Source organism: Podarcis vaucheri, assembly GCF_965113315.1.
Source record: "Podarcis vaucheri genome assembly, chromosome: 5".
Taxonomy (NCBI): domain Eukaryota; kingdom Metazoa; phylum Chordata; class Lepidosauria; order Squamata; family Lacertidae; genus Podarcis; species Podarcis vaucheri.
In genome coordinates, this window is record NC_138763.1 from 74289360 (window position 1) to 74312100 (window position 22741).

At 41.7% G+C, this 22741-nt stretch overlaps 2 protein-coding genes across 9 annotated transcripts in view; one reads left to right on the forward strand and one right to left on the reverse strand.

Annotated features, from left to right (window-relative positions):
- Positions 1–15464, forward strand: part of HERC4 (HECT and RLD domain containing E3 ubiquitin protein ligase 4) — a 31420-nt gene extending 15956 nt beyond the window's left edge. For 7 of the 8 annotated variants that reach the window (XM_082222324.1, XM_082222328.1, XM_082222330.1 and 4 more), the window contains 13 exons: positions 1224–1413; positions 2522–2694; positions 3858–3977; positions 6605–6628; positions 6907–7005; positions 7275–7442; positions 8408–8551; positions 10052–10218; positions 10990–11056; positions 11239–11321; positions 12174–12357; positions 12576–12678; positions 14132–15464. In XM_082222324.1, the coding sequence (XP_082078450.1) occupies positions 1224–1413; positions 2522–2694; positions 3858–3977; positions 6605–6628; positions 6907–7005; positions 7275–7442; positions 8408–8551; positions 10052–10218; positions 10990–11056; positions 11239–11321; positions 12174–12357; positions 12576–12678; positions 14132–14340 (1731 nt within the window). In that variant the 3' untranslated portion in view covers positions 14341–15464. The remainder of the gene's footprint in view (positions 1–1223; positions 1414–2521; positions 2695–3857; positions 3978–6604; positions 6629–6906; positions 7006–7274; positions 7443–8407; positions 8552–10051; positions 10219–10989; positions 11057–11238; positions 11322–12173; positions 12358–12575; positions 12679–14131) is intronic. The other variant, XM_082222331.1, reaches the window with a different exon arrangement.
- Positions 15465–16933: 1469 nt separating this feature from the next.
- Positions 16934–22077, reverse strand: LOC309532294 (cytochrome c oxidase subunit 5B, mitochondrial-like). Its single transcript, XM_082222530.1, has 4 exons — positions 21919–22077; positions 18635–18705; positions 18106–18205; positions 16934–17128 (listed from the first exon to the last, which is right to left on the reverse strand). The coding sequence occupies exons 1-4, from the start codon at positions 22004–22006 to the stop codon at positions 17016–17018; spliced, it is 372 nt and encodes a 123-aa protein (XP_082078656.1). The 5' UTR covers positions 22007–22077; the 3' UTR covers positions 16934–17015.
- Positions 22078–22741: the final 664 nt, after the last annotated feature.

A 22741-nucleotide genomic window follows, 5' to 3' on the forward strand; every position in this document is an offset into this window, starting at 1 on the left:
GCCATGGGTTGTTCAGGTGAGTTCTGCCTATGCCTGTGAGCATCCTAGCCAACCATTTATGGTTTGTTTGTGCCCAACAAATCATGATCTCAAACTATGTTTTGAAGTTGGCTTGTGAATCTCTGCTTTTAGTTACCTCTGAACTTCAGATCCTTAGATTTGAGCTTAGTTTGTCACATCGCTCAGAAGCCCTTGCCTGGCAACAGAGGTGTAAGGGAAAAACAGCTAGAAAATGAAATTGTTCATGCAACTAAGAGGTTATCATTGATACTTTTAACAGATCTCTCCATCCTTCACTACTGTGCCCAGTAACAGGCTCATTACCCTGCATGCCTCATTGCTGATGAGCCCTATGAGAAAGAAAAGTAGTAAGAGACCACGAGCATTTCCCCCTAATATCTAATGAGAGATATATGTGTAAAAGCTCACCTTTGTTCTTAGGAAGGACTATACTAACAGTTCAACAAATGCAGTTGCAGATTTTGATCTAAAAGCTTCCCCTGTCACCCATTCACTTCCTGATAAACTCAGTTCATTCCTAGTTCTGAGAAACACTTGTTGTTACTGAAAGAATAGCTAGAGCAGACAGAACTTTTGCTCAAGAGGATTGCAAGGAAAGGGTTGGTTGATAGTACCTTTAGGACTATTACTTTGCTCAGGGGCTTTTGGAGCCATTAAAGGATCTTGAGCAGAATGTTCGTTTCATGTCTGCAGTTGGCCAGTGGCAAAAGAAGTGGTAAGTTGATAAGTTGATTGTCACAAAGGCCTTCTGCTCAGCAACCATCTATTCACAAGAGGATTGGGGGGGGGATCACCAGGCAAAACAAGCCACAGTTTCTTTGATCATCTGTGGTTGGGGTCCTCGTTTCTTCAGCAAACCATGGTGATAGCAAACTATGGCTTAGTTTTATGTCTGACTAGAATGGCTCCAACCCCTGAGCAGAAACACACCATAGTATGAAACTGTGTTTCAGGGCCGCATTTCTCATGTTGTAATGTGTGTTGTACTCCAGAACAGATATGAAAGGTAACTTTCATCATTCTTGTAAAATAGCTGTTATAAAAAAACATTTATTGTGATTAAGGAGCTCTGGGTTTTGTTTTGTTTTTTAAAAAAACAAGTTTATGTTCAAACTCGTTTTTTTAAAAAATGTAAAATGAGTTATTATAATAGAAAATGATTTTAGTTTAAAACCAGAATCTATTTTGTACCACATTCCCAGGTTGCAGCTAGTTTGGAAAAGAACCTTATTCCTAAACTGACTAGTTCCTTGCCTGATGTTGAAGCCCTAAGACTGTTTCTAACCCTGCCAGAATGCCCACTAATGAGTGACGCAAACAATTACATGACACTAGCTATCCCATTTGCAACTGCTATTGTGAATCTAGAAAAGGCTCCACTGAAAGTACTTGGTAAGGTTTCTTTTGTTTAATTTGTATGTCTTAATCTGCTGCAAGGGTGTGGCAGCTTGCAAAACTAACTGTGGGCATATATAATCTCTCAAACTGTTCTTGCTATCAGTTTTCACCTTCTGTTCATTGCACTACTAAAGGGAAGTGCTGTTGCATATAGATATTCTTGTGTAGCTCTATGAGCAAGTGTTGCTTTGTTTGCATACCACTGTAAACCTTTATTAATCGTTTGCCATGAACACACTGCCTCTGGCCACTTATTCCTCCACATTCACGATGGGTGGAAACAGTGATCCCTGGCATAGCATTAAATGCAAACTAGAAATTGTGGTTTATGTCAGTCCTAAGGTTTGTTTTTTGCTTACTGATAGTGTTTGTTGGAGTGAAAAATGCGTAATGTATTTCCTCTTGCCATTAGCAGGTACAGTGGTACCTCTAGTTGTGGACTTAATCCATTTCGGGGTGCCGTTTGCACCCCAAAAAGTCCGCAACTAGAGTGCCTCTTCTGCGCATGTGCACGGTGCGATCAAGCACATGCGCAAAGTACGCAGGTCGCTTCTGAGCATGCACAGGCAGTGAGCCCGGAAGTAAACACTTCTGGGTTTGCCACGTTCGTAAGCTGAAAGTCCGTAACAAGAGCGGAATGCAACACGAGGTATGATTGTACGAGGCAAATATACCAGAAAGGCATAATAGTAAATTATAAATAATAGTAAATTATCAACTATGCTCTACTGTGATACAGATTTATAATTTTGAGGCCAAGTTATTTTTTGAATCCGAAATTGCTCAAGTGTCCAATGAAATTTCTTAAACTGTCTTTTTGAATTCATGATAGTTAATAAGCAGGGTTTCTTGCGACTGTTTGAGAGATATCTCCTCAGGGATAATAAACTTTGCACTTCCCTTTGTAACATCCAAAAAACTATGTCTCCTATTCTTACATATTAAAAGGATGTTGATATGGAGTGGAAAAATGGATGGTCTAATTTATTCATTGCTGAACAGCAAATGAACTTGAGATCTAGACAGTATTAGTTACATATAAGTCCTGTTAAGTTGTGCAATGTTTTCGTCTGCTAGATTTGCTTTTCCCTTTTATTGATAGAAAACTGGTGGTCTGCATTGGAGCCTCCATTGTTCCTTAAAATAGTGGAACTTTACAAGGATGTTGTTGTCCACCTTCTTAAATTGTACAAGATGGGCATTCCAACTTCAGAGCAAAGAATCTTCTCTAGCTGCCTGCACTCTTCTCTCAAGGTTTTGGAAATTTTGCACAGGGTAGGTCTTTGCAGTTTGTATCCTTATTTCTGCTGCCAGATACATTTTGGCTGATGTACTGTATCATTGATGCAATTGATTTTCACTGAGTCTAGAAGTCTAGAGTTTAGAAGTCTGAACTTTCACAGTAAGTTGTGGCTGTGTGGACCATTGGGATTTGTTTGGAATCCGTATAATCATTGGATGGAGTATTTCCTCATGTTCTCATGAAGAGACATGCAAGACCATTCTTTGATTTAATGTAACATCAGAACTGAGATCAAAGTATACGGCTCTCAGTATATGGACTCACCCAAACCACAGAAGTTGAAAGTTCATGCCAATATTACAAATGGAGTAAAAATTTATTTTGTGAACAACATACCTTCCTTTAGCAAAGGCAGAACCACAAAAGAGAAATCACTAAGGCTGCAATTCTATGCATACATGCATGCATTCTGGTTCAATGTCTTAAGATCTGACACTTCATATCGAAATAGCTGACAAGAAACATGTGGAACCCCACTTTTCAAATAGTCTTACTCACAGGCTGCCTGGTAATAGCAAGTACTTTTATTATCAAGTTGGTTTTTGGAGTGCATCTTGGAATAAAATGCATGGTTGTTTTTACACTAACCTCTTAATGTTTACAACTTAATATATATAAACAGTATCATTCTATAAATAAATAATTTAAAACACATTTTCTCTTGCTGCTTATCAGTTATAAATAACCTTGGTCACATTCAGCAAACAAATACCAACCCCTAAAGTGGGAGGGAGAAAGCATCATATCAAAAATGTCCTTAAAACATCAGCCTGTTCCAGCCCCTCCCCATTCTGTGGCTGAAAGTGGTGCACACAGAAAATGGCTGTTCCCTGTAGTTTATAACTAAATCATTGTGTGACTCTGACATATTCCAGTCTTGTTATGCTTTGGGAAAGGACATATATTTATAAATGAAAATAGTTTTAAGAGTTCAGACAAATTATTCCTCTTTGTGAAGAAGACTGGCTAATGTAGACAGCAACTTCCAGACTCCATAGTATGGCAATACCTTTATTAGGCCAGCCAAAATATTGCAAATAGCATTTCATATACAAGTCTGAAGAAATAGTTTTAATAGAAGAGAGTGAAATGTAAAATATTCTCAGTGACAAACTGCATTCTCTTTAAAATGCAGGTAAATGAAAGAGGTGGGCAAATCATACAATATGATAAATTCTATATACATGAACTACAGGATTTGATAGACATAAGAAGTGACTACTTCCACTGGATTCAGCAGCAGGCATATGGAATGGTAAATGTCCCATTTTTGTTTTCACTATGCGTTATAAAATACACTGCATGGGCTTGAATTCACATTGCATAGCTGCTCAGTTGGATGAATTGTATGGCTCAGTGTTCCCAATACAATAAATAAATTCCTGCAAACAGATAGCTAGGGGTGGGAGAGAAGGGTGTTCTGCCTAACATGCTAGATTTCTATGGATGGTATTCAACCAAAATTTCACTCAACAGTGTACCCATTGAAATTAATGAACATGACTATGTTAGGTCCCCTGCTCCTCCACCACAGTCTGAAGCAGTGCAGGCCAAGAACAGTTTAGGTTGTGACAAGTGCTCTATTTAGAGTGGTTCTTAGTGTATGTCAGTTTTGGGTTGTGGGTTTTCTTTTTCTTTTTAGTTTTTCCTAGACAATGTCCTTTTTATGAAGTTTTCTGAAACATTACATCCATGCAGAGTAAAAAAGTTGGTCTTTGATAAGCGTTAGAGAGAGGGCTAGTTTTTCTTCTTTTCCTTTAAAGAATACAGAGTGTATATCAAATGATGCACTGCTTGGTTTGGATATACTGGCAAATCATGCTGTACCACAGTCACATCTTGGCACATGAGTTCTTCCTGAAGCTAACCGCCAAAATCCCTAGTCCATTCATTTGCACTGAGCCTAGACTGTTCAAAAGCAAAACCAGACTTGGTGCAGGCTTTTCTCCTGGCCTAACAAGAATTGGTGAGGCGAGCATGCAGGCCAGTGCTTTGCTCAGGGTTCAGGGAGATTTGTTCATGCGGCACTAAGCCATGGTATAGTGACAGACATGAATAACCTGAACTACGACTCACCACTGATCATTGGTGATGCTGTCTGAGGCTGGTGGGACTTGCAGTTGAGCAACAGGTTAATCACCCCTGGTTTGGTGTGAACTGGACCATAGGGTCCATAAGGTAGTAATAGAGTTGGGCTTTTAAACAAACAGGAATATTTTTGGAAACTATTTAAGGTAGGCAACAGGAACCAAAATTCCAGGTTTATTAAATGATGGTGATCAAACACTAACACCTTTTTAAAATGTCATCTGCCCTCATGCATCTCTCCTCATGAGTTACTCAAATATATTACTTTTATGGGAGAATACCTGTATTCTACATCCCACCATTGCAATTGTGCATATAATTCATTGTTCCTCTACTTCTTCTATTCAGTAATCGTGGTGTTCTCAAAGGAAAGGTCCCCACCCTTATTTAAAACTACTCCCTAAAGTATCAATTTTATTTTTAGCTCAGAAGTGTCTCTTTCCCTGCTCATATATCTCAAGTCGGGCATCTGAAGTATTTTTGTAATGGCTTGGAGCAGAGCCCAGAAGCAGTGTAGGTTAAATAGGATCTGTGGTTTCGGAATACTGATTGTGAAAAATGCAATCTGCTTTTTAAGACTTTGAAAATGAAAAAGATTATTCATAAATGTATTAAATGAATAGATAAGTTGTGCTCATGAGTGCTCTGTGTCCATTATCAACATGTTGATGAAGGATGAAAAGAACTAAAAAACTACCTAGGCTAGATTTTTGCGCCTGTGACATTTGGTTTTTAGGCACATTAATAGTTTAGTCATAATTTGGAGGTGGGCCACAATAAAGTTTTAGAAATGAGCTGGGATAGATGTTTGAATAAACCAATCGTAAAGTTGGAGAATTGCACAGTTTAGGACCAAACCTCTCTGTGAACTTTTATTTATCCCTGTTTTCTAAGGTGCGACCACTGCATCTTGTGGAAGTGAATGTGTGCCAGGCATGACTTTGGTAGAGGCTCCATGCATGTATTAGCAGTGAATCTGTATGTGGGCACAGTTATGCCATGTACCTCCCTGAGATCCATGTGCATTAGCATACATTGTTCTCTACACTGCTCTGTGTACATAGGACATAAAGGTAAAGGGACCCCTGGCCATTAGGTCCAGTTGTGGCAGACTCTGGGGTTGCAGTACTCATCTCGCTTTATTGCCCGAGGGAGCCGGCGTACAGCTTCCAGGTCATGTGGCCAGCATGACTAAGTCGCTTCTGGCAAACCAGAACAGCGCACAGAAACGCCATTTACCTTCCCGCCGGAGCAGTACCTATTTATCTACTTGCACTTTGATGTGCAAATTGCCACCCTATCTACAGCGCCACCCGCGTCCCTGTACATAGGACATAGAGAGAGGTATTTAACTAAATTTTGCTCAAAATAGACCCATTGACATTCATGAAAGTGACTTAAGTTAGGGCTCGTCCACACTTAGAAAGCATGGGTCCAAGCAGTTTCCCATACTTGTCCCGCTCCTTTCCCAGGGAAAACCGGCTCTTAACTTTAAATTGGAACAAAGGGCAATCCACGGAAAAACCATTTGCTATTTGCTCCATTTGAGTACTAAAGAGCAGTTTTGCTTGGGGTTGGGCAGGGAAGCAGCGGGACAAGAGGAAGCTCTTAGGTGCATTAATTTCAATAGCTCTACTCTGAATGCCACACAGGCATTAGTCTGTGCCCATCTTTTTTTAAAAAAATGCAGGCATCTGCATGAAGGCTTTTGGGGGTGTGGAGGAAAGTGGAGAGGAACCTAACAGTGTTTTTTTCCTTTTAATTACTGCTGCCTCTTATGCACTCTTTTGGTAGGATATCAGCCATGGATTAAATGAGGTAAGAAGTTATCTGATTTCCACAGTAAAGTTTTGGAAACTAGACCCAAAAATTCTGACATCAGGTTTATCCATGGGCCTTGAATTCTGATAATCTTGAAATAAATTCATGGATTAGTTATATCTAAAACTGTTTTAAAAATATAAACCTCTTCATAAGCTGGATATCCTGTATTATATCTCTCTGTCAAGTAAATGTTGCATAACTGCCAAAAGAAAATTTATATATACTGTTGCTAATACTGCACATGCTAACAGCTTTTTCTATTGCCTTTCTAGCTAGCAGATGTGCCAGTTACAATTTGCACCTACCCATTTGTGTTTGATGCACAGGCAAAGACAACACTCTTGCAGACAGATGCAGTCTTACAGATGCAGGTAAAACCGTAATTTAAAAATAAAATACTTTAAAACACTGTAGTTATTCCTGGATTGATATAACTCAGGCCCTGTTTATATTAACTGGCTTGTATCACAGTTGCACAGTTATTGAGAAAAACTGTGTCTTTGGATATCAAAGATTCAGGCATTACTGCATCAGTATAATCACAAGCTGGAAATATTACTAGGAATTGTAGATTCTCTTGAGCATCCAGTGTTTATTACTACTGCTGCTGCCACTAAGGTTTTTACTTGGTTTTCCCCAGATGGCTGTTGACCAGGCTCACAGACAGAATTTCTCATCTATTTTTCTCCCAGTATTTGAATCTGTCAATCCATGTCTGATCTTAATTGTGCGCAGAGACAATATTGTGGGGGATACCATGGAAGTCCTAAGAAAAACAAAAAACGTTGACTACAAAAAGCCTCTTAAGGTATAGCCTATATGCATGCATGTTTACCTTTTTGTGATGCACACCTGGCCTTTAGTTTTCTCTTCTTCTCCACCCCCTACCCCCTGCTTTTCCCATGGCAAATATTTGTCCTAGAACTGGGTGAAGGGAGAATTCTGAGCAGAAAACAGCTGGCCAAGAAAGGGTTCAGCACTCGCTTCCTCCCATCATTCAAAATCACAACTACCTAAGGCTCCTTTTGGTGCATTTTCTTTCTTTTCAATTGTTGGAACTTTAGTATACACACTTGCATATAATTCATAACTTGCCCCTCAACATTCATTCATAGAGTTGAGGCTGCTCCAGGTTAATGAAAAATGTACCTGTATAACCTATATACCTGTATAACATATGTCTTTACAAATATACATTTGCCATGTTCATATTTTATTTATTTATTTATTATTACCCCACCCATCTGGCTGGGTTTCGCCAGCCACTCTGGGTGGCTTCCAGGACATAAATAATAAAAAAAAACATTTATAAAAACTTAAAACACATTTTACAACTTTAAAGTACAATGTATGAAGTGGCCTTTAGTCAGACTCCTTACTGTAAATGTCATTAGCCAAGTAATAAATTGAGCACTTGTGGATAGCTCAGTTGGTCAGAGTCTGGTGCTGATAACGCCAAGGTCGCAGGTACGATTCCCTTACAGGACAGCTGCATATTCCTGCATCGCAGGAGGTTGTTCTAGATCAGCATTTCCCAACCTTGGGCCTCCAGCTGTTTTTGGACTACAACTCCCATAATCCTCAGCTAGCAAGACCAGTGGTCAGGGATGATGGGAATTGTAGTTCGAAAACAGCTGGAGGCCCAAGGTTGGGAAACACTGTTCTAGATGATACTCAGGGTCCCTTCCAACTCTACAATTCTATGATTCTATGAGTATGTGTGGTATTTTATTTTTTAAAAATGTAATGTTCTAACTGCATTGCCAATGTTAGGTTATTTTTGTAGGGGAAGAAGCTGTTGATGCAGGAGGAGTTCGCAAAGAATTTTTCTTGCTTATCATGAGAGAGCTGTTAGATCCCAAGTATGGAATGTTCAGGTACGATGAACAATCGAGGCTCATCTGGTTCTCAGATAAGGTATGTAATTTGTTGGGTTTTGTGTATTTATAGTGGAAATGGCTATCTTGATTTACTTTCAGCCTATGGTATCTTTGAGAATATTACTACTATGATATAATTGCACCAGTGCACACTGCATCCTTTAGACTGTGATAGCATTTGTTATGTTAGCCCTTTGCTCTTGATCCTGAATGTGCTCATTTCTGTCCCCTTTCCCTGGTGGTCACAGAAGGCCATGAATACAACAGCACTTGATTAAGTCAGTGTGTTTTGTGGCTGCTGCATGGCTGTGTTTTTGTAGAGTCTGTTGGGGCCAAAATAAAAGTATCATTGCATCTTAAAGTCTTATGGCACAAGTTTTCATGGAGTACAGATCACTTCATTGGGTACATGAAGTGTTCACCTGAGTTGTTTGGAGGAAGGATTGTAAATCATGAGGTGAGAGAGAAATGAAATGTAGAACATATGATGTCACAATTACATTTTTAACGGTGGCCATTCACAAACCTCTTGTTGGTGACAAAACAGACACACTGCATGTGTCAAAAATGCTAGGGTAATAAAAAAATCCAAATGTAGTGTGATAAAAAGCATTCCCACAGAAATATTCTACACCAGATGTGCCGCAACAAAATACCCTTTTCCTTTGTCATAACTGGCTTCACCAAGGTGTCTCAGAGAAAGGACTTCAAGGATGATCTTAGAACTTGAGCTGTAGGTTTCTGCAGAACAAAGCAGTCTTCCTAAGCTGATTAAAGTTCTAAAGACAAGAACCAGCACCTTAAACTGTGCCAGAGATGCAGCTACTGCAGTTTTCTGTTGAGTGAGATATATTGCATTCAGTTGGTCTCTGTTAGTAACCTAGGCATTGTATTCCGTACTAGGGCCTCTCCTTCTTCCGGAGGGGAGGAGTTGTGAGCAGGAGGCGATTTCCGCGTCACGCAGGGGGCGTTCTGCCCCCTGCCCCATTCACATGGCTGGTGCGCCACGCCCCCGGTCGAGCACCCAATGGGGGGCTCTTGGCGGGGGCATGGTTTGCTGCTCAAATGCAGCTGCGCCAGCCATTCTGCCCATTGTGCTCACCTTTTCGCATCGAGTCTAGCTGAAGTTTCCTAGTTGCTTCAAAGGCAGCACCCAGGACTGCATTAATACAGGATGTTACCAGATCATAGATAACAATCATTAGGACATCTCTCTCTAGAATGCCAACCCTCAAAACACTGGTTGCTTGCCACTTGAGTTGTTGTCTCGCTACACTAGAGGGGATTGCAAAATCAAATACAAAGCAATTAAACACCCTTTTCTGTAACCCTTGAAAAAATGGCTTGATGAGTTTTTAACCGTATAGATCCCAACCTCAAACATATACATGAGTAATAACTGAGTGTACTAGCTTGCAAAATTATTGTGATTCCACTTGAAGTCTAGCAGCAGTTGAATGCAAGCATGGCCTCTAAAGCAATGTGCATGTTTTTGTAAGCTTTTAAAAGTTTAATTTCAGTTTTTTCATATTTGCAGACCTTTGAAGACAGTGACTTGTTTCATCTGATTGGTGTTGTCTGTGGGCTAGCAATATATAATTTTACTATTGTAGAGCTTCACTTCCCCTTGGCTTTATATAAGAAGCTCCTGAACAAGAAACCTTCCCTGGATGACCTCAAAGAGCTAATGCCTGATGTTGGCAGGTGAGCACATTACAACTGAAAGTACAGTAAGTAGATTAACATTTCTGTGCATCCTAACTTCTTTGACAGTGCAAAGAAATAATTCAATACAGTGGTGCCCCGCAGGACGAATGCCTCGCAAGACGGAAAACCCGCTAGACGAAAGGGTTTTCCGTTTTGGAGGTGCTTCGCAAAACGAATTTCTTATGGGCTTGCTTCGCAAGACGGAAATGTTTTGCGAGTTCCTGCGGGTTTTTTTTCCTCCCCCCCTTTCCCCAAGCCGCAAAGCCGCTTATCAGCTGATCCTAAGACGCTAAGCCGCTTAACAGCTGATCCGCTAAGCCGCTTAACAGCTGATCCGCTAAGCCGCTTATCAGCTGATCTGCTAAGCCACTAAGCCGCTTATCAGCTGATCCGCTAAGCCCGCTAATAGCGCTAAGCCACTAATGGGCTTGCTTCGCAGGACGAAAAGAACGCAAGATGAAGAGACTCGCAGAACGGATTCTTTTCATCTTGTGAGGCACCACTGTACCTTGTTAAGGAGATGAGATACAAGATTTAGAGTGTCTTTATTTCTAGCTGACACACTTGAAACAAATGTAGGTTTTTTAGGATTGAAATCCTTTCAGGGCAAAAAAAACTTGAACAGATATTGACTTCTCAGTAGCTGCTAGATTTTTTGTTAATCTAAACTGTAAATTTCTGTGGAAGAATATAAAACCATTTCAGTTCTGTAAGTTTCTGAATAAATTGTGCTGTTACAACTTGTGATGAGAGACATTTTATTCTCAGGAGTATGCAGCAATTATTGGACTACCCAGAAGATGATATAGAGGATACCTTCTGCCTCAACTTTACAGTAAGTGTGAGATCATCCATTGCCACCTTTTTAATGCCGGTGTAATGAGTAATAATATGTAATCGAGTCTCTCTTTTCCTGTTAAAATGCTATACTTTGTATAGCATGCTTCACTTTCCTGTATTGAATTATAGATTCTATTCTGCAACAAAAAGTAAAATACACTCTCATGTTCTAAACAGATCACTGTTGAAAATTTTGGTACTACGGAAGTTAAGGAGCTAATTCCTAATGGTACTGATATTCCTGTTGTCAAACAAAATAGGTAAGTTTTAGCATGGTAGGTTGACAGAAGTTTCCCTTTGCTTAATTTTATCAGGGAGAAATGCTTTTTTCGTTTCATGCAGGTTCTTAACTCAGAATTGAACTATAAGGGGTGTGGGTGTGGTGGGGAGTTATACCCAACTTCTGAGATATTTATTCCAAACCTGTAATCTTGCAAAAGAAATCTTTCTTTCTTTCTTTCTTTCTTTCTTTCTTTCTTTCTTTCTTTCTTTCTTTCTTCTTGTGGTGATAAATAGGCAAAATATTTTAAGAAACGAGTTTTGCCCTCCTTCTGCTTCTCTTCTTGGTGGTTCCTTACTGCAGCCACCAAGACATTGGCAGCATTTGAATTATCTTTCCTGGCTTCATAAACCATATCTTAAGAAGTCAGGAATTACAGTGGTACCTCGGGTTAAGAACTTAATTCGTTCTGGAGGTCCGTTCTTAACCTGAAAATGTTCTTAACCTGAGGTATCACTTTAGCTAATGGGGCCTCCCGCTGCTGCTGCACCGCTGCCACACAATTTCTGTTCTCATCCTGAAGCAAAGTTCTTAACCTGAGGTACTATTTCTAGGTTAGCGCAGTCTGTAACCTGAAGCGTCTGTAACTCGAAGCGTCTGTAACCCGAGGTATCACTGTAGTGTCAAACTTGCCTGTTCCTTTCTCATGCCTCCCCTCTTTGCTTTGTGTGCTGGATTCAGTGTGACATTCATGTTATAGTTCTTAACTAGGAGCTATCTGAAGATAATTGTTGGCAGTGCTAAATGGTTGCTGTTCATTGCTAGTGGAGTTGTGGTTGAACATTCTCATCTTCTGAAAACATGGTGCCTTTTCTTCTCATTTGATCTTTAGGCAAGAGTTTGTGAATGCCTACGTGGACTACATCTTCAATAAATCTGTGGCTCCTCTCTATGACGCATTCCATGCAGGCTTTCACAAGGTGTGTGGAGGTAAAGTTCTGCAGCTCTTCCAGCCCAATGAACTGCAAGCAATGGTGATTGGGAATACAAACTATGATTGGAAAGAACTAGAGAAGGTATGTTACTAGTCTAGACATTAGCAGCTACTGAACACTAAAGAGCCCTGTATAATTAAGCGATTGCCCAAAATAGAGCTTTTCTGTATTGTGTAGAAAAACACTACATAAAATTCTATAAATACGTTTACACATAGGTATTTTTGTTTGTTCAATATACAACATTTTATTTGTAAATTTGAGGCAGATATATTGTGATTTTGATTTGTTGTTCTTAGAATACTCAATACAAAGGAGAATATTGGGCAGAGAATCCAACAATTAAAATGTTCTGGGAAGTTTTTCATGAGTTACCACTGGAGAAGAAGAAACAGTTTTTATGTAAGTATACAAAACTGTGTAAGAAAATAAGAAATCTAAATAGAAACTCTAGAGCAATTGTTACCATTGGCTTATTTTTCATGTAACACTAGGTCATAATTTAGCACTATATGCTAAGCAGCAGTGAGCCTCGGGCCTGTGGAGCTTCCTTCAGCATAGCCGGCTATCGGAATTATCTACCTATGGTTTTAAACAACCTACATCCAAACTTGGAACTGTGGTTTGTTTAGCTGTGGTGTGTTCAGACAAGCCAGGATCAATATGTAGTTTATGATCCTGTCTTGTTATCAAGTTATAGTGTAATCTGTCCCCAAATTTGGAAGTAAGAACTCCAGTTTAAGAGCAGCAACAGCAGTTTCTTCTAATCACTTCAGGGCTGGAGGTTAGGGGAAAATGCAGGCAGCCCCCTTCATGGGAATTTTGTGGGTTGTCAACCACCCAGGGCCCCAGGGAGTTGGCACCTATGAATGTGAGTGTAAGGCTCAGTGCTGTTCATGGTTTACATGTCATGCTAAGCCTAAGTGTTAGTGTTGGGTTTGGTTTTTTTGAATGGTTAAAATGCTAAGTTGACTTTGGATTCTGTCCAAGGGAGAATTTGCATTTTCACTTTTTTAAAAAATGAATATTTTAAACAGAAATAAACAACAACTACTAGGATCAGGTCTGCAAGTTGCTTATTCACTTATGTTTCAAATACTATCTGTTGGATCCAGACGTTTTTTCGGCTGGTTTCAATGGGAATGAAGCACAACATGCATCATGATTTGGCTCACTTGATTGATTTCAGTAATAATAATAATAATAATAATTTTTTATTTATACCCCGCCCTCCCCAGCCAAGGCCGGGCTCAGAGTAGGACCTAAGTTAACTTAAGTCTGGATTCTGCCCTGAGTTTTGAATGTGTGAGCACCCTAACATGCATACAGGCACATATATGAATAGATTAACTGCAGCTGTTTCTGGTGAAACACATCATACCAGTTGAAAGCACCCATGCAGCTATTCTGCTTGATTTGATGATTCATTAAAGGTTGAAAACCTTACTTTAGGTGCAAGCACACCTGTTTCCAAGCAAATAATTATTTATTTAGCCAAGAGAAACTGTTAACTTAATTAAATCACTTCACACCACACTTGTTTTTTAGGGTTGGACTCAGGAGTGTTATATGGATTTTCTGTTTTTAGTTATATTCCCCCCCCCCCCAAAGAACCTCTGGGTGAAGCAATGAACAAATATAATAAATAAGTTCTCTAAACTATAAAATTTGTTTAGAATAACTTTAAGCAAAAACAGTGAACTATAAACAATTTCATATGGCTATAACTGCCTTACATTTTCAGAATTTTAGATTTGGGTTATATCAGTCTAAAAAGTAAAATGAAAATTATAGCACAGCACTAAATTTTTGGCTTTTGTACCCAGCTTCTTACTTATTTATATTTTCTTGGTAGTATTTTTGACAGGCAGTGATCGTATTCCTATTCTTGGGATGAAGAGCCTTAGTCTTGTCATTCAGCCGACTGGAGGTGGTGATGAGTATCTCCCCGTGTCTCATACATGTTTTAATCTTCTTGATCTTCCAAAATATACAGATAAAGAAATACTCAGATCTAAGCTGATCCAGGCTATTGATCACAATGAAGGTTTCAATTTAGTATAACTTGCAGAAGCTAAGAACACAGCAATTCTTTAACGTGGGAAGATTGAACTAATTTTGCATCTATCTTGCAGTGTCACATAAGGTGAAAAGCCTGGCAGCGGAGCTATTATAAGAAATGCTTGTAAACATGTTCAGTGATCGGATCCTCTAATGGCAGCCAAAAATCCTTACACTAATAAACTGTCTTGATATGAATGCTGGAGCCACATTTTGCCATCTTAATAAAAATTCAACTTTGGAATAAAAGCAATGGTTTCACTAACTAAATTTTAGTACTTCACATATTGCAAAATGACTTGCTGTGTGTGTGAAAGGTGTGCTTACTCCCCCCCCCCCCCAATCACTGCAACAGTCACATTAGGTTTTTCTTTTTGTAAATATATTTTTTTTGTAATAAAATACCTGTGCTCCAATAGCAGTAGAGTATCTATTGCTTGTAACTGAATTGGGGCTTATTTTATAAAAAGAGACACACACCCAAAAGGCGTTAACATTTGAGCTGATAAATTAAGAGATATGCATCTCTTGTCTTTTTGTAAAAATCTAATGAGGAGCCATAAATTTTATGTCAACCCTTTCATACCGGAACAAATATGGCTCCAGTTAACATAAAAAAAAGAGATCAAGACAATGTGAAAGATAATTTGTCTGATAATCTCATGGCAGCATGAAGCAACTATCAGTTGTTAAAATTATGAATGGAACCCATTATTTAATCTTGGAATTCAATCCTTGGCAACTGTTGGTAATTAGAATAATCAAGGAATGCCTGGCTTCAGCTCCACTTTTTGCCTTTTACCTTCAGTAGAGCTGAGAATTTTATCCTTTTGTTCCCATTCACAAATGTTGAAAGAGCAGTTTTGCAGTTCTGGTTCAGTTTACACTTTTTCAGATAATTGTTAAATGCTCTCTTTTTAAAAGACTTTTTGGATTTCAGTAAGACATCTCTTGATGATATTGAATTAAACATGAGGATTGAGGGGGTGGGGGCTAGCTTAAGTTCCTGAATGTTTACATGTTAATGGATAGTATGTGACTTTCAGCTGTGAAATATTTATTTTTTTTTAGATTTATAAACTGCAGTGAAACAATTCAAGCATCAAATAAAAAAATTCTTGAATGAATTATGTACAAGTGTGCATGTAGGTGTTTCATTCTTTCAACAAATTTGATTCTGTGCAGGAGTTAGCATAGCAGTGTGTCACTTAGCACGCATCTCTGTGATAATTATTTTGAGGTTCATATGAGGTTCAGCCTTAACTCCCAGTTCTGGCTGGACTGCGTCTGCATAATTGACAAGACCCATGTAGGCTCTGTAGTCTGCATGACTGAAGTCCATCTGGCAATGTCACATAAGAGTGAAGCAGGGATACTGTCAATGCAATACTGTCAATTTATATTGATACACTGAAATGACAGGACATGGTTTAGCAAAGGATCAGATACACATGGACCATGCTTATGCATATGTTCAGTACTTTGTATGTTATAATACAGGGGTTGGCAACGTGTGGCCCATGGGCCGGATGCAGATCATGAAGACCATTTGACTGGTCCCCGAGCCACCCGCTCAGCGAGTCCCCTGCGCGCTGTGCAGGGAGTGTCCGAGCATCGCTGGAAATCACGTCTGCACACATGCAGATACTGGAAATCACTTCTGCACATGCCCAGACGCTGAAAATCACTTCTGCGCAGGTACGATTTTTGGCGTCTGGGCATGCGCAGAAGTGATTTCTGGTGCCACGGACACGCGCAGATGTGATTTCCAGCATTGCACTGTGCCGGTCTGGCCCACGGCAATTTCTACAGGAGTGATCCGGCCCGTGGCCGGTAAGCCTTGCCAACCCCTGTTATAATGGAAGTGGGGAAAGCAGTAACCCAAGTTACTCGTTACAATGAATGGGTTCTTCCTTGCATATACCTTGTTAAGTAAGCTGTCTTTCCTTCCTACTAAGTTCCCAACATATAACTACTTCCCTTGCAGATGTTTGTTCCATAACCATGTGTTACATTGTAATAATGCTCAGCCTAGACATCTGTTACTTTGACCAAGCGTGCCATGTGAAGCTAGGTTCTTCTACCATTCTGTTGGTTGCAGTTTGGATCATCTCCATTTTTGTAGTTCACAAATAACTTGTTGAAGTAGTTCCTGTGAAAATGATGAGCTTTTTGAAGGAATATTTTGTGTGTCAGCAGGAGTTTTAAGAATGAAGGCAGACATGTGTGTGTGTGTGTGTGTGTGTGTGTGTGCGCGCACACACACACACACACACACACACACACACACACGCTGTTATTACACTTGAGGTGGTAGGAGATTATGAGCAATGCGGGTGCATGCATTGCTATCAAGGTCCTAATTGTACCTCATCCACCAGCATATAGGCACTTGTATGTTTCCCCTAATGGGGTAAATAGCAGCTATAGGACGGTGGGAGTGATTTTAAAAATAGAAAAAACAGCACAGCTGCAGCCATAATCCAAACCAGACCTACTTTGGCTGCTTTGATCCCAAAAAAGGGATACTGTTCAGAGCTCTTGTATGGTATTTCTGTCTCAGCTTTTAGATGCAGGTGCAATAAAGTAACTAAGGTTGATGCAGCTAAAGGCAGGCAGATTTATTTAAGTCTACAATGAAAGAAAGAAAGAAAAAAACCTTTTCTTGGTATCAGTTCTCAGTGGGGGAGTTCATAATGAGTTAGCTTGTAGTAAGACCCACACTGAGGGCAACGGTGGCTGTCTCCTTTGTGTACCCAGAACCAAATAATAGTGGAGTTATCTTCCTCACCTGCAGAAAGAAAGAAAAAATTCCAGTATCTGTTAATTAAGAACCCACATTTTAGAAAGCTTGAAGGACTTTAGAGAAGGACCAGTTACATTTGACAACAGTTTTGGTTCCCTAGAATAGTGGAACAGCAGCCTTTGAAGCTGGTCTATTTTTGAAGTTGGTTATGGCATCTTTCCTACCAGATCAGTGGGAAGTAGTTTTGCATGTTGCTGCATCTTTTGTGTAGTTATCATTGTAGGACATAACTACACGTGGACTCTGGGAAAGAGACTCCCAAATGCATGAATGTGGGGGAGAATTGGCAGGAAATGTTTAACTTGTCACCCTGCTGACTGTTAGTGTCAGACAAGAAAACAAGCCCAGAGAGTGAAAACAACCTGGGAAAGAGCCAATAGCTCCTTGGTGTTTCAAAGCAAGAATCATAGAAAATGCCATGTTTGTATCTTAATATAGTATGCATCTTCTACCAAAGACTCAGGCTGTGCATATTTTTCATGCCGCTTCATTTGTAGCAGGGTCAATAAGTATGCCTTTACAGTATTTTTAAAATTTCTTAAAGCACTCACACCCAACTCAGCGAGAAACCACTGTTAAAAATCAACACGATTACCACAGAAATTTTGCTGTAGGTAATTTATAAGATATGGATGGAACACTTACACCCACTCTTACCCTCCTCAGCTCCCCTTGGGTTCAGTGGATTCTTCCCCTTGTGCATGCACACAGGCAGCCCAGGACAGGGAATGGGAAGTCTGAGCATGCTGCCTCTATAATTATCCCACTTTGAGTGCATGCATGCACTGAGGGATGTGTTGAAGGGGAAAGGATCTACTGTTTGAATCAAAAGACGATTGCTTCACCATGGTGGGACGGGATTGCACCTGAAATGTCTGGTGCTTAATAGGTTTTACAAGACTATGCAATATGAGAATCAGGAAGACAGTATGTACTGAAGTCAAATGAATTCTGATACCTACAGATACAACCCACTAGTCTCTTGTCCCCAATTGATGGAACAATATGAGGCTCTTCTCTGGTTCCTGGATATTTCTTGGGCTTCAAGACGTTGTATGGATCCTTTATAAAGAAAAAATGTGTTAGTTCCTTTACTGAATGACCAAGGGTTGATTTTTAAAGAACTAGAATACAGTGGAAGAACAAAAAAGTTATAAATCTTGGGTGACTGAAGTAAGAGTTTAAGGCTGTATTCCACTCCAACCTTGGTTCATCCGCATGAATTTCATTGCTTTTAAATTCAGCTTGATATGTAAATTAAGTGATGCTGAGAAAAATCTACAGGGCCCGTAAAGACTTGAGACCTCTAAGTCACAGTGCATGATGAGACCACAGCCAATGGCGTAGTCAACAAAAGCAATGGGAGATGTGTTGGGTTGGTGGTTAAATTTCTTTTTAAAATCTTCCACTGATAGTGATAGTTATTAGTCAAGAGTGTGAAACCAAACAAAATCATATTTCAGTGAAACTCTTCAATTGCTTTAAACTTACTTCCCCTCTCTTCAAGGCTTGCATACTTTTCAGTTCAAGCCCAGTAGCTTGCTCTTCATCTGTAGGGATACCTGAAAAGAACAATGGAAACCCCCAGATTTGATTGCCTATCTGACACTATGCACTGATATGCAAACTTAAACCCATTTAAATCAACTGTTAAGTGTAGGGTCAACTTGGGCTTAAGTACGCAAATCTCAGGCCTTCATAGCAAATGCAGCTAGCTCTTTCTTTTGTAATTGCCATCTCTCTTTATGCACTGATTGAGATTCTCTCTATGTGTCTTTCTACATTCTGCTTTGTTGGCATTGATGATAACAACTACAGTCATACCTCTTCTTGTGAATGCTTCATGTTGCATTTTTTCAGGTTAAGAACACAGCAAACCCAGAAGTTTCGCCACACACGCAGATGCATTCTGCACAGTTCGCATATGCGCAGAAGCGCTGCTCTGGTTGCGGACTTTTCGGGGCGCGAATGGTACCCCGGAACGGATTGTGTCCACAACCAGAGGTACCACTGTACCTTTGGGCAGAGGCATAACTAGGCCCCCTTGTGTCCTTAGCAAGGAGACACATCAGTCTGCTGCCTCCCCTGTCCCTTGCGCTTTTGGCAAGGAGCTGTATTGGGAGAGACCATGGACCAGAAACTCAAAACGGTTGCTTTTCATTGGCTTTTGCACTCAGCCAGTGACTTCCTCCACAGACATTGGGGTTGAGTCTGCTCTGCCCTGCCTCCCCACCATCTCCATTAGTCCATCTTCCTGACTTCTGCCTCTTTTCCTTCTGCCTCCATTCCACTCTTGCCCTCTCCCTGTGTTCTGTTCCTCTGAGTCCTGCTGGGTGCTCTACTCACACTTCTAATAGCGCTGCCAGCCACCTGGGGAGGGGGGCCCTCAGGGCTGCAGCAATCTGATTTCTCCATCCTGGCACCCAGAGGAGCCTGCATATCTCACCCAGCCATCCAGAGCAGTGGAGGAATGGCCTGAGGTGTACATGGATGATCAGGCTCCCAGCCACTCTGAGCCAACCTATCCAGTCACTAGGCATGCCTCCGCCTCTGGGTAACTAACAGGCCATGTGTGAGGGGATTCTATATGAGCAAAATCCCTGCCATCAGTGCCTCTTCCTCTTAATAACTGCTGTAGGAAAAATTCTAGCACCAAACTGGAGTCTGCTGCTGTCATAGTTTCCAACTCTTCTTTTACACACCTATTTGCATGCTTAGATATATCTATCCTTAACTGCTGAGCAGGTACTATGCTTCCCAGGCCACTGGCTGAAAAAAAAGTCTTTAAAAACCCTGTAACTCACACATTAAATCAAGGACAGCCAACTTGATGCCCTCCAGATACTTTGGACTATAATTCCCAACAGCCCCAGGCGGCATTGCCAATGATAAGGGATTATGGTAGTTGTAGTTGAAAACAACTGGAAGGCACCATGTTGTCTATTCCTGTTTTACAGAATCCCCACTTGAGGGCCCCTGCATTATGGTTTGACGAGGTGTACTGAGATATTAATGAAAAAGAGTGTGAAAAGAGAAATCCATGCACATTCCCACCTACTGGGTATACCACTTCTCTTGAAGGTGCCACCAAACTCAGCTGTCCTGTGTATTTCCCAGTCTTTTCTGTTTTCGCTTCAGGCAAATTGAAAATTTGTTTTAATTTCCAAAATCTGAGCTTCATGGGCCCTTGGAGGATGTAGCAATTTAATATTAAATGTTGAACCAACTAAATGAACCCCAGGAAGAAGTGGAGAATGAAACAATTCCGATAAAATTATGCACTTCTAAATCATACTGGTTTGAAGGTGATATTTTAGGATGTACTACATATTCTTTACTACCACCCCTGCTAAGTACACTGATCAGATGGGATATAGCAGGGTCTAATTAGGAACCTGGGGGTCATGGCAGAGAGCTCAATGAAATTATCAGTACGTTGCAGTGAATAAGACAGCTTCAGATGATAAAGAAATGGACTGAAATGAAAACTGAGAGTACCACAATGTCCTTACACAATACATTATAGCTTAGTCGGTAGAGAACGCAATTCTTAATCTCAGGGTTGTTGGTTTGAGCCCCACCTTGGGCAAAGGTTTCCTGCATTGCAGCAGGTTGGACTACGTTGTCCCTTCAAACTCTATAATTCTGATTCTGTGATCTATGGTGTTGCCACATTTAGAATGTTGTGTACAGCTTTAGCTGTAGATCGAAAAGGATGTTGTAGAGGTAGAAACAGTGCAGAAAAGGGAGCATATTTCCATCACTAGTTACATCAGAGAAAGTATTCTATTGAATCCCAGTTACTGGGCTATTGCCTTCAGGCTCTGTTCAGGGACATGATGTTTGCAATTTGGTAAGTGGGGTGGTGGGACACGGGTGGTGCTGTGGGTTAAACCACAGAGCGTAGGACTTGCCAACCAGAAGGTTGAAAATTCGAATCCCTGCGACGGGGTGAGCTCTCGTTGCTCAGTCCCTGCTCCTGCCAACCTAGCAGTTTGAAAGCACGAAGTGCAAGTAGATAAATAGGTACCGCTCTGGTGGGAAGGTAAATGGCATTTCCATGCACTGCTCTGGTTCGCCAGAAGCGGCTTAGTCATGCTGGCCACATGACCCGGAAGCTGTACGCCGGCTCCCTCGGCCAGTAAAGCGAGATGAGCGCCGCAACCCCAGAACTGTGGTGAGAAGGGGCCATTTCGTAACCTTTGGCTTCCACCCACAGGTCAAACGAGAGTTACAACAGAGCCTCAGCAGAAAAGAAACAAACAACCCTTTTGTTTTGGGCAATTGTCAAGTTTAGATAATAATTATTAATCATTAGCCCGCTGGTCGCCAATGGTGACTCCCTCCGCCCTCCCCCCAAATCTCACGTGCAGCTCTGCAAACAGACTATTGCCTGCCTCACTTCAAAGGCCATTTATGGGGGGCTGTTCCACGTGTCTTCCCCACAGGGCACGTGATTCCCTTCAAGAAGAGGGAAGCAAAGGGGCCTGGTGCCAGGGGCGGCTCTTGCCTGCCATACGCCCGGGGTAGGGGGGTGGGCTTTGGTTTCTTGGCGGAAAAGCAGGCAGGAGCGCCCAGCACGACCTCATAACCCCGAGGAGGCGCCTCCTGGACGGGGCGGGGGGTGCCGCGCTTTGGTTTGAGTTGAGGTCACCTTGCCGAGGTCTGCGAGCGCCAGGCAAAAGCAGCCCCTCGCTCCCCCGGAGCGCGCTCTCGCAAGCCCAGCAGAACGCGCCCAGCCCCGCCGCCGCCGCCCCTCGTCGGCCTGTACGCACCCCCGGCGCTCATGGCTCGGATGGAGGCGGGCGCCGTGGCCCGCACAGCTCGCGGGAAGAGCCGGAGGAGCAGCAGCCTGGTCGCCATGGCGGAGATGCGGGGATCCGACGGCGGAGCAAGGTCAGCCAGCCTTGCAGCTGTCGCCGGCGCTCACGGGAGGCGGCCACTCCCACCAGAGGGAGGGGCAGCGGGCCACCGCCGGCAACACCAGCCCGAAGCGGGGCTGAGCGCCCCCAGGCTCAGGGCTGTGGGTCATTCATGGGCCTCCCCCCCCCCAAGTTTTCGCCAGCTTGGTGCTCCCCCCATCGTGAAGAGCACGACTCCCATCATCCCATACCTGCCAACATTTCTCCGGTGACAACAGGGACGTCCCATTTCATAAGGATAATTTTACTATTTATACCCCACACATCTTACTGGGCTGCCCCAACCTATAGCTGTCAACTTTCAGATTTGAAAATAAGGGATCAGCAGCCTCACCTGTCCCGGGGACAGTCTACGGGATATCTAACATCCGGGGAAGCAGCGCTGGAATAAGGGAATTTCCCACAAAAAAAGGGAAGGTTGACAGCTATGCCCCAGCCGCTCTGGGCAGCTTCCAACATATATGAAAACGTAATAAAATATTAACTCCATACCCTCCAAGATTTCTCCCAATGGAAATAGGGCCGTCCTAAAGAAAAGCGGGATGTTCCCGGGATCAAAGCAGAAACCAGGACGGCTTCACTACATCAGGGACGTCCCTGGAAAACGGGGACACTTGGAGGGTCTGTCATCCCCAGTGTCTGGAGGTTACCAGGCTGGGGAAGGCTTGGTTAACCC

Excerpts from the sequence above, each read along its gene's own strand:
- LOC309532294 (XM_082222530.1), bottom strand. The coding sequence starts at position 22,006 with ATGGCGACCAGGCTGCTGCTCCTCCGGCTCTTCCCGCGAGCTGTGCGG. Across the intron at positions 18,706-21,918 it reads CCGAGCCATGAGCGCCGGGG|GTATCCCTACAGATGAAGAG; the intron begins GTGCGTACAGGC and ends TGTTCTTTTCAG. Across the intron at positions 18,206-18,634 it reads AAGCCTTGAAGAGAGGGGAA|GATCCATACAACGTCTTGAA; the intron begins GTAAGTTTAAAG and ends TTCTTTATAAAG.